The 11,143-nt window shown below is 35.1% G+C and overlaps 3 protein-coding genes across 3 annotated transcripts; 2 read left to right on the top strand and 1 right to left on the bottom strand.

Annotated features, from left to right (window-relative positions):
* Window positions 1–858: 858 nt before the first annotated feature.
* On the top strand, window positions 859–1,755 carry LOC132166508 (putative transferase At4g12130, mitochondrial). The gene is made up of 2 exons (XM_059577338.1): window positions 859–1,057; window positions 1,163–1,755. Exons 1-2 carry the CDS (start codon window positions 874–876, stop codon window positions 1,408–1,410), a joined length of 432 nt encoding a protein of 143 aa, XP_059433321.1. The 5' UTR covers window positions 859–873; the 3' UTR covers window positions 1,411–1,755.
* A 1,277-nt stretch (window positions 1,756–3,032) lies between these two features.
* On the bottom strand, window positions 3,033–7,431 carry LOC132168183 (protein MAINTENANCE OF PSII UNDER HIGH LIGHT 1). Its single transcript, XM_059579300.1, has 3 exons — window positions 7,052–7,431; window positions 5,422–5,556; window positions 3,033–3,613 (listed from the first exon to the last, which is right to left on the bottom strand). Exons 1-3 carry the CDS (start codon window positions 7,232–7,234, stop codon window positions 3,245–3,247), a joined length of 687 nt encoding a protein of 228 aa, XP_059435283.1. The 5' UTR covers window positions 7,235–7,431; the 3' UTR covers window positions 3,033–3,244.
* A 2,075-nt stretch (window positions 7,432–9,506) lies between these two features.
* LOC132167250 (putative RING-H2 finger protein ATL69) lies at window positions 9,507–10,845 on the top strand. The gene is made up of 2 exons (XM_059578161.1): window positions 9,507–10,094; window positions 10,561–10,845. Exons 1-2 carry the CDS (start codon window positions 9,556–9,558, stop codon window positions 10,628–10,630), a joined length of 609 nt encoding a protein of 202 aa, XP_059434144.1. The 5' UTR covers window positions 9,507–9,555; the 3' UTR covers window positions 10,631–10,845.
* The last annotated feature ends 298 nt before the right edge of the window (window positions 10,846–11,143 follow it).

Genomic DNA, 11,143 nt, shown 5'->3' with positions numbered 1-11,143 from the left:
TTATTCCGTTTTTTGTTCTCTTTTCTTCTGGAAAAAAAAAAAAAAAAAAAAAATCGTATTTAGCACCTAGGTTTTTATCTGATTTTGACTCAAGTCCTTGGGTTTCAAATTTCCAATAATAAGGTCCTTAGGTTTTGTTCAGGTTTCAAATAGGTCTCTATGTTAATTTACAGTCAAAGTTAACGGTTTTTCATCTACCACGTGTTGTCTCATTTAACATGTCAACAATCACATTAGCAGATGTCAGTGCCACAACATCCATAAAAAATAAGAAAATAAACCAAACAAAACAAAACACCACGTGACAATACGAGTCCTTGGATGTCATGCACAACAAAATGAGTCATTGGATTACATTTGAACAAAAACCAAAACACCTTATGCTGGTACTCATAAACCCATTTGTGAGTCCATACAGATAGTTAACCAAACAACCCATTACGCTGGTACTCATACTGATAGACCTTGAGATGGTTTCTAAGTTTCAAGCCAAAGAGGATCGCAGGTAGATTCGCTTTTCGGACTAATGATGGTGTTTTTTTTTAATGGATGCTGGTGCGGCATTGACATTGGGCTGCTAATGTGGATGCACGCTGACTTGTTAAATGAGTCACATGTGGTAAATGGAAAACCGTTGACTTCAGTGGTAAAGTGATAGAGGGACGAATTTGAAACCTGACAAAACTTCAAGACCTTATTTTTAAAATTGAAAAATCAAGGATTAAATCCAAATTAGATGAAAACTTAGAGATTAAATATGATTTTTTTCCTTTCTTTTATTATGAAAATTTTCACTTCATGTATATAATGTAGGTGCACATGTTATGTTTGTTTGTGTGGCGTATTTCACTGATTTTTATTTGGAGGCAAACCATGGAATTATTATTATCATGTCTAGGTGAGGCGATTCCGCTTGAATACAATCTTGCGGGTCTGAATGCAATAAGCTTTGACAAAGGGTGCTATGTTGGGCAAGAGCTTGTAGCTCGTACGCATCACCGGGGTGTGATCCGCAAGCGTTTGCTTCCTTTAAGGTTTCTCAATGATAGAGGAGAAGGTAATCTTCTTCATTCCCTTCATCTGATTTTTGTTCCTTTCTCTTTTTTTTTGTTTGTCCTCCTTTGTCTTGGCATATCCCAAGCATTGTATTTCTATTCCTCAGAAATGGAGCAAAATGTCAGTCCTGGCTCAGAGGTGAAGGACACAGCCTCCCACAAGAAGATCGGTGCCGTGACGACTGCACTTGGGTGTCGAGGGCTTGGTCTTCTGCGGTTGGAGGATGCCTTCAAAGGATCAGGTACATTGAGCATACAAGGACAGGAGAATGTGAAGGTGGAGGCTATTAGACCAGATTGGTGGCCTGCCGAATGGTTCCTAGAGCATCAACGGCAGCATACTGCAGTTGCTTAGAGTGCTTCTTCAGAGAAAAACAATACATCTTTGGACTCAGATCAATCCTACTTACTATCTTCTTGTAGTTCTTCTTTACATTTTCCTTCTTTTTTTTTTTTTTCTTTTTTTGTTTTTTTAGTGAGGAATAAAATGAGGCAGTTCTTTCTTCTTTTATTAAAGAAAAAAGAAGAAAATTGTTTGTTGCCGTAATCTTTTATTTATTATTATTATTTATTTTTTTGAAATTGAATGAGGAAAAGAAGGCTAGTGGTTGCAAATGTATACGTTAATGTAATGACTAATGAGAAACTACATTCAGAAATCGAACAAATAAGCAGGAGGTTCTTCCTCCCAGAGTTTTTTTTTTTTTTTTGGAATAAATATTTGATTTCAACTAGAGCAGATTGCTTTAAATAAACAATATCAAATTAAGCTCGTGCCGATTTAGCAAGGTTGATTACTTTTAGAATATTAATTAAATAATTAAATTTAAATTATGTTGATTTAGCATAGTGTTCTATTTGACTCTAGTTTGATTTATCTAATCCAAATTTGTAAGAAGTTCCTTTCTATTTAGTAACATTTAATTCTAATATAAATCGTGAAAATTAGAGAAAACGTCAAAAAAAGCCAAATTTTCATATCATTTTGCACTTCGAAACTGTCAAACTTTCATATTATTCATATCATGTTGACGTGATAGTCCTAACTAAAAAATGTTGTTTGTGGTGAAACTGTCACATTAGCGATTGAAACTGTCACATCAGCATTGTAGGATAAAAATGTTGTTTGCAGTGAAACTGTTACATTAGCTATTGAAACTGTCACATCAGCATTGTAGGATAAAAATGTTGTTTGTAGCGTTACTCTAAAAATATTACCACTTATAGAGTTACTACATCAACATTTATCATATTTACTAACTCAATATCTATAACATAAGATATTAATAAAATTAAAAATATTTTTAAACTGATCAATATTAACGTCTGTCTACACCATGATTATTAGTTTTCATAGGGCCTTTAAGATGTAGCTTTCTGTTTTACTAATAATCCAGAACTTTAGTGGATGTTCCATTTTGCCTGAATAAAATTGCATTTTGTGAAAGTGCTCTCTTTGGATCTTCTGATTTGGAGGATGTGAATATGCACAGCTTCATGAACTGAATATGTCTTTGGGTTGAGTCAAGAGACAGTTTTAATTTATGATGTTTACGCTTTTTTGAAGGAGATGCAAGAAAAACAATACCACTTATGAAAATGGAATCTAATCAAATCTCTACAGAATTTTTGATTTATTATATGTACTTCCCTTGTTTATAGTGTCACTCTCCGCTTTATCCTTTGATTATTATGAACACTGAACTTATAGTATGAACTATAACTAACATGAAAGAGATCATTTTCCTAATGAAAGATTATTGTCATGGCCTCACAGCCTCCCAAAAATAGAAGGATAGAAATCGACTTCCATGGATAGACTTTTGTTATGATTCTACCTGAGAAATAATTCCCAGAGGAACTCCATAGTAATATATCCAGCTAACTTACAAAGTTTCTGCTGCTTCAGAACCATAGTAATGCTACATTACTTCAAAGTATCCATTCAATACTACCAAAAAGTTAGATTAAAAAATGTGACACAGAATTTTCAAACATATATAACACATGTAACATGATCTATGGCACAAACAAAACTGTATTTCTAACCATGTTTGCGATCAATGCGATACACATCTCCATAACGTTGCAGAGAATACATCTTTATCGTAAATTAGATACATTCAAAATATGAAGAAAAAATTTTAGTAAGATTTTACAGCTCAATAAACCATACCAACTTCAATTCCCTAAAAGATACTTTCAACACCTGGAGTGGGGGCCTGCAGTTGAATTTGGGATTTGACCTGAATCTGGGGTACCTCAGCAGCAGAGCTATCTGTCGGAACAGACGAGGGTGATTCAGTTTCGTTTGGCACCAAGGCTTCAATAATTTCTTGTGGTTTAAACTTGTTGACATAGTAACTAAGGGATGGGCCAGAATATTCTGCGGTCTGCACTTGAGGTGGATTTTTAGAAACTTGGAGGAGTACTGATGAAGCTCCAGCAACAAAGATTAGGGCAAGGCCTGCGGCGATTGCTGCTGTGTTCTCAGCTCCATCTGAAGAAGAACCCGCAGTTCCAGAGCTTATCGCACTTTCCGCCACGTAAACTGCAGGCTGGAAGGTTAAGAAGATATGAGAATGAAATGCAAGAAATTACAACATTGAAGAATTAAGAGAGGAGCAGATAAGAAGGCTAAAGATGCAAGAAAGTAATAATGATCCCAAGAACAGTTGATGTTGCACCAATTTTATTCAATCGTCTCAAGGTAAACTGACACAGATGACTCTGTTTTTAGGCACCTGTGTGGTTTCTTTACCCTTTTTCCTTTTTTGGACACAAAGGAAATACCCCCTGAAGTCGACACTGTTACATTCTGTCACTTCAACACGCCCAAAAAGGTATACCGGCCAAAAATAACCATAAATTATAAAACTATCTTAGTTTGTTGATAAAAGCTAAATTTACGTCACAAAGTAGACATATTTACTTGAAATAAACCCTACTTAGCCTGCAAGTACTAAAATTCTAGTCTTTGGAATACCAATTTTCTTCTGCATAGACTTTGTAGATTATGTAAGGATGTAATTGCTATTTTACACCAACTATTAACAACCATAAATTTCTCATTTGCATTTTTCCAACCACAAGGGTAGAAGTATCGAAAGGAGGGGGAACAAGAAAACCAAAAGGTTTGCCCTGTTTTGCAGCCGAACCATTGGGGTAGTTGCAAGTGTAATATATATATATATATATATATATATATATATATATATGGTTGCTTTAAATGGCCAACTCTGACTGTCCAAATGGTATTCCAGGCTGTGGTAATTATACTGTCATGCAATCTTAACAGGATTCTCGGACTTATGATCAAGTGAGACTGAGATGTCTTGTATAAGAGACAGACAACTCCTTTGAATTTCTTTCCAGAAAGATGAGCCCGGATTCTATGGGCCTAATTTGGTACATATCAGAAAGGGTAGAAAGAGGGAAGAAAATACATTATCTTCCAAACAAACATTAAAGAAGTTACTCCAATCTCAGTTGCATCTTAATGTGTGTCAACTAATTGATCAGGATACAGAAAAATTTGATTAACTGGAAATAAAGTTGAAAGGTTAGGTTAAATTTTCTTGCACATCCAATCAAAAGAAACATAGGTTATTTTGCAGAGAGGGAGAGAGGATTAAACGAGCAGGTCATGTAAGGCATATGCCTCATAAATCAAAATGTTAGACGGTGAACAAAAGGTTTGAAAAAGTGCAATGCTTGCTCTGCCTTGCCTTGTGAAAGTAACCTAATGAGGATTCTGCTAAACTTTTTCTATCCCAAGATGGAACTGCCATGCACTAATGCAAGCCTCAGAAAGAAATTGTAATGATGGCAGCAGACGGAAAGAGAGGTTTGTCATTTTCAACCATTCTCCTCCAATGTTATTACCAAAAAAAACTTAGCTAAGCCATTTTAATATATCAGTTTTAAGCTATTTTCATTCATGTGAAATTGATAGATATGGGTGGCAGATATATTCTCGCAGATTTTCTCAAATATTTTCCCAACATGTTGATGACAATATCTTGATGAAATTAAATGCAAATATTTCAAGTAAATTGAACTTCCTGAAAGGAAGAAGGGTCAACTGTGTGAGAGTTATGTTTGCTGATTAACATGACTTCTTTGCTAAGACTATCATGTCCTGATTCTGATTAATTGCAAAATCTAGTGACTCGTCTTCTCAAATATAAGATCTAAATAAATATATGTACACAAAGTTTTATTCTTGATGATCATTTTTCATAATAATATCATTTTTTACATGTTATTTTTGTCCTTTGGACCAACAAAAAAACTCTTGAAGAATGTTTTTTCTTATTCAGAGTCCATTACAGAGAGAAAGTAGTAAGAATTCAAAATCACCAACCTCAACTGAATATATGTTTGTTTGCCCAGCTGTGTCTTTCTCAACATAGCCTGTCCAACCCGGCTTGCGAGGCGGAAATGTTCCAACCACTTTGGTCTTCTCCCCAGCTAACCAGTCCATGCTGACCTTCCCAACCTAATTTTCCCATAAGCACAACACATTAAATTTGCTATATTGAAAGCAGAAAAACACCCCATTGTTCCTGATGAGCTTTTGCATTATCCTGGAAATCAACTGCCCTTGCTTTTGGGTAGAAACATAAATTGCACAATTGATAAAGTAGCAAAGTGATGTTGGTAAATAAACAAGGTCTTTTTCTATACAATATAAACATATGAATAATAAGTTTTAGATGAAAACCCATGTCACAATGAGCCTCAAAAACATAGGAAATCTTGATTCTGACATGAAATGCTTCCTAGAGTCCATGGTATCAAATTTAGTAAGGAAATGAGGCTACCACCTCGCTTTAGTACTGCATTAATCCTGATTACCACCTTTTTAAGCCAAGAAAGTAGCTCTTAATCATAGATTCGTAAGGCCTTTATGCCAATGGCATATGTGGCATATTGGACAGGAAAAATTGCCAAGGTAGAGTACACAGCTTGGCAAGTCTTCATGTAAGGCCTTCATATACATGTTGACACAATGACACTACCTTCTTGTTAAGTATGTGAGTTGGACATGATCATGTATATCAACCCTTACTTTTTGTCACTACTCTCCATGTGTGACTCACTACTACAACATAAGGAAACTTTTAGACAAACGGTTTCTGTAAGAATATTATTGAACGATCTATTGATGGAAGGATTTACTCCTGTTAGGGTGGAAATCTGATGGAGGACCAAAGAGAAAGAAGAATAAAAAATGCAAAAATGCAATAATGGTAATAAACTATTCTGATCCCCACTCTATTTATAGTGCAATGCAACTCTTCATGAAGAGTTGCATTGTTTCTCTTTTAACTATAATCTCCATGGAAGTTATCACCTTCCATAGGGATGATTAGGTGTGGGGATGGCCACACCTATTATGGTGTGATCACCCCTACCATCTTCAGTTTCTTCGTACTATTTACAATAAAACATAAGGAAAATTTTAGTCTGAACATGAAAACAAAAATCTTAAATTGTTTACACAAAACAAAATCTCATGCCAACTAATTCCAAACCCTGAATTCTAATTGGTTAGTAAAAAGCCCTTTACCAGAATGAAATAAATAAACTGAAACAAAACATGCCATAAAATAAAGAGAATACAAAGCCAATTTTTCCCTAAACGGACCAATGAATCCTCTGAGGATTTAATGGAACAAATTAGTCTGTCTTCTAAACTTTCTTTCCCAAATAGAAAAAACCCAATTCAGTGAGGAGCTGCGGAAACAGAGCAAAGGGCAGAAGATAAACAATTCTAGCAGAACATTTCAAGCAAATTTGGATTTCAAGCATGGCAATCTTATCAATTGCAATCAAGTATAACTGTATTAGTATAAGTCACTTTTTTTGGACCCCATTATTTCAAATTTCCAATCTTTTCCGCCATATTTTCTTTGCCACCAAACAGTGAAAATAAACTAAAAAAAGAAAAAGAAAAGATAAACAAGAAGTGATGGAAGAAAACTGATCACCTCCTTATCAGGAGCACACTCTTCAACATTGCACTCAGTCTCTTCAGTTGAAGCCTTGATAGTGAAGACGCTGGAAGTTCGTACTTTACTCACACACTGATACCTGTTGCTGAAGAACCTTTGCGTTGGGAAATTGCAGGTGTTGGCTGCAGCTATCACTGCTTGTGATGCACAGGCAGCCATTGTTGAAACTTGAAAGAGCAAGAGTTTTATATATATATCAGCTCAGAAACACTTCCGGCCTCGTATTGGTATATATTTCTTGGAAAATTTTGCGATTTTCTTTCTGGGGTTGTAGGAATTTGCAGGGAAATGGAGGGAGAGCGAGACACAGATTTTTTTGTGAGTTGGATGGGTGTTTTGTGGTGGAGTTTGAGAGGCGTGGACCGTGTGGTTACGTGTGATGTGAGCTCGCTCTTTACATGCATGTTTTGGGCCGGGCTTTAGGCTGCTGTTCTTTTGGTACTGAAAAATCTGAGGGATTCCGCTCCCAACAATTTTTTTTTTTTTTTTTTTAAATATAAGAGAATTTTTATTAATTTCATATGTTTTAGTAGGTGAGCGGACTGCGTAAGACATGTTCGGATAGGTGAGTGGACAGTCCGAAACCAATTCGGACAGGTGAGGAGCTCTATCATATTTACTGTCCAAATTATTAACAATTTAGTCAAACTATTGGAGATCTCAGGATATGAAAATGGGTGTCAATTTTGAATTAAAATCTCTTATAGTTGGTGTGGTGTTCAAATTGTTTTGAATAAGTAGGCCATGCAGCTCCTTAGATCGTGAAACTGCTTAAATTGCATGTAATTCAAGTAACCAAATTGTTGAGGTCCTTATCCGTCAATTTAAGCTAAGCTGGAAAATTCTCCCTATAACCCAGCAAATGAGTTGAGATTGAGAAAGAGAGAGAATTCACTCTATAAATTTGATGGGTTTCTAATGGATTCTTAAAAAAAAAGAAAAAATATAATTTAGTCCTCCCAAACTACCAATCATTTTCATTTTATCTCCCTAATATTTAAAAAGTGATAAAGTAACCCCAAAACTACCAAAAAGTTGCAATTTGATCATTCTGTTAATCAACACCATCAAATAGGATGGAAAATGCAAAACAACGTCGTTTTTTGAGGTTAAGTTACTAAAAAGCCTTTTTGACCAAAAAAAAAAAAAAATCAATTTAAAAAATGCCCCCCAAAAACGACGTTGTTTTGAAAAAAAAAATAATAAAATGGTGATTTAGGAGTGACTCGCCGGCCACCCCATGGCCTATGGGGTGGCCCAGCCATGGGGTTGATCGGCGAGCCACCCCTAAACCACCATTTTTTTTTTCCCTCAAAACGACGTCATTTTGGAGGACATTTTTTTAATTGATATTTTTTTTTTTCAAAATGGTATTTTAGTAACTTAACCTTGTCAAAACGCCGTAGTATTGAATTTTCTATCATATTTGACGGTAATAACTAACGGAGTAGCTAAATTGCAACTGGTTGGTAGTTTAGGGGCTACTTTATCACTTTTTGAACATTAGGGAGCTAAAATGAAAATGACTAGTAGTTTGGTAGGCTAAATTATATTTTTTTCTAAAAAAAAAATAGATAGTTTTCCCAATGTGAAATTAGAGTGACACACTACACATATCAATTGACTAAAATATGGACAAAGTTTTTCCTCATTCCTTCAATCAGTTATATTAAACTCATACAGTCCTTAAGGAGTAGCTCAATCAGCTGTGTACCAAGTCTCATGAAGCAGAGGTCACTAATTCGAATCCTCCTCCCCCTTCCATAGTGTGGACATGTCAAAAAAAAAACTCATACATATATACATATATATATATATATATATGATTCTCACTTAACATATATTTTTAATCCATGTCAATTTAATTATGAAAAAAATTCCTCAAACTTAGATTGGAGGAACACTTTGTTCAATATATATATATATATATATATATATATATATATATATATTTCTTTGAAACACTTTATTAATTTCTTAGTCTTTATCTTTTTGGGGAAGGCCGAGATCCTTAAACAAAGGCCCAATGGCCCCTAAATTTAGGTTCTAAGCAATGAATATTTTCATTGTAAATAAACACACGCCGCACTCTCCTGCACAAACATTGGCTCGGAAAAACCTTATCAAATTGGTCTTTTAAATTAAAAAATTTTAAAAAAAATTGAAGTGCAAATTGGTCTTATTTAATAAAATATAATCAACAAAATGGACCCTCAATACCACTTTTCCATGCACGCCTCCACTTTCTACCCTTTCTCGGATACCAATCACATGGGCATTTATGTCATTCCGGAAGGTCGTTGAACATTAACACCAAAGTCACAAAGCTATTTAATTTTTCCCGCTTGCCCCGGAGCCCCTTAGCCCCACCTCTCCTTTTAGCCTTATAGATCCCTCCATTACTCCTATGTTCCCACTCTTCTCACACTTCTTTGCATCTTGGCCTCTATTTTTCTTCTCTTTCATTTTCTTCCTCTCTAATGTCTACTGCCAATCCACCGGTGTCGACCACCGGTGTCGGCCTCGGTTACGGCATCGCGATTGCCGTTAGCATCCTCGTACTCATCTCCACTATCATGTTTGCGTCTTATGCTTGCGTTAGAGTTAAAGCTAACAGTCGTAGCGATAGGGGTAGTAGTGATGGTGGTAACAATGATAACGGGGTTGAGATGTCAAATCGAGGGTCTACCTTAGGGATGTCGGTAGAGGCCGTGGTGGTGGTGATGGGCCTTGATGGGCCCATTATAGAATCTTACCCGAAGATGGTGCTCGGTGAGAGTCGAAGACTACCAAAGCCTAACAACGGCCCATGCTCCATTTGCTTGTCCGACTATCGGCCCAAGGATAGCATACGGTGCATTCCAGATTGCCATCACTGCTTCCATGCAGATTGCATTGATGAATGGCTTCGGATGAGCGCCACGTGTCCTTTGTGTAGGAATTCTCCTGCTCCCTCGACGAATCCTACGCCTATTGCAACTCCCTTGTCAGAGTTGGTCCCGTTGGCCTTTCACGCCAGGTGATTCTGTATTAATTTTTTTTTTTTTTTAATTATTATAATTTTCTCAAACTAATACAAAGCATAGATGAAATTTTATTTTTATTTTTGTAATAGAGGTTTTTTGTTTATTTATTTCTTTCTCTTATTATTATTATTATTATTATTATTATTTTTTAAACTAATGGAGCAAATGGGGTCATTAGGGTTTTTGGGGATTGGATTTGGCTTAGATGCTTTTTATTTTAATTATTATTTTTAAACAACACTTAAGTCAAATCCAGTTAGGGTTAGGTGTTCAAATCCCAATGGATCAAGATTGCCTAATTATAATTTTTTTTTTTTGTTGCCTAATGGGGTCCATAATAAAGATAATTTAGGCTGATGGGGTTAGGTGTTTCAAATCCCAATGCATATAAAAATAAACAATCTTATTTATATATTTGCCATTAATGCATATTTATTTTCTTCAACAATATGATGGTAGGAAACCTACTGGTAGTGGCATTCAAATAGAAAAGAAAAATATTTGTGGGGTGGCCGTAGATTGCGGTTGATGGAGTAAATGGGGGCACAGATTTGCCGATCTGCCATTCATTTCTTCTGTCTAGTGGTAGAGATGGTAGGTGGCCTCTTTTCAATAGTCATTAACCAGTCTTTGATATATGCAGATATATTATATATTAAATTCATGTTTAACTTCGTTGAAATTTTTTAGGGCAAAGTAGTTTTGTTTCAAACTAGATAGGAATGCATGTGATGTTTTAATTTTATTGAAATTATGTTTTTTTTTTTTTAACCCAACTTCCAAGTGTTAGGGCGTATTATAAGAATTCTATTATTGTCGGTTATCATATATTCTAACTTTAAGGCTATTTTATTCAACATTCTTGAGAAATACTATTCATTTTTCCTAATTGAATAGTTATTCCAATATTATCTCAATTCAATTCTAGAAAAAGAAAGAGGAAAGAGAAATATATATATATATATATATATATATATATATATATATATATATAAGATAAGGGAAGCTAAAGTCTTCTCTAAATTTTGGGTAGCAGTGTAAC

This window comes from Corylus avellana, chromosome ca1, assembly GCF_901000735.1.
Source record: "Corylus avellana chromosome ca1, CavTom2PMs-1.0".
Taxonomy (NCBI): Eukaryota; Viridiplantae; Streptophyta; class Magnoliopsida; order Fagales; family Betulaceae; genus Corylus; species Corylus avellana.
The sequence above is the reverse complement of the archived record's forward strand: the minus strand, read 5'-3'. Positions and strand labels throughout refer to the sequence as shown.

Coding starts and splice junctions, on each gene's coding strand:
- LOC132166508 (XM_059577338.1), top strand. CDS start 874: ATGGAATTATTATTATCATGTCTAGGTGAGGCGATTCCGCTTGAATAC. Junction 1,058..1,162: donor TCTCAATGATAGAGGAGAAG/GTAATCTTCTTC, acceptor TCTATTCCTCAG/AAATGGAGCAAAATGTCAGT.
- LOC132168183 (XM_059579300.1), bottom strand. CDS start 7,234: ATGGCTGCCTGTGCATCACAAGCAGTGATAGCTGCAGCCAACACCTGC. Junction 5,557..7,051: donor AGTGTGCTCCTGATAAGGAG/GTGATCAGTTTT, acceptor TGGGAAAATTAG/GTTGGGAAGGTCAGCATGGA. Junction 3,614..5,421: donor CAAACATATATTCAGTTGAG/GTTGGTGATTTT, acceptor TTAACCTTCCAG/CCTGCAGTTTACGTGGCGGA.
- LOC132167250 (XM_059578161.1), top strand. CDS start 9,556: ATGTCTACTGCCAATCCACCGGTGTCGACCACCGGTGTCGGCCTCGGT. Junction 10,095..10,560: donor CCGTTGGCCTTTCACGCCAG/GTGATTCTGTAT, acceptor ATATGATGGTAG/GAAACCTACTGGTAGTGGCA.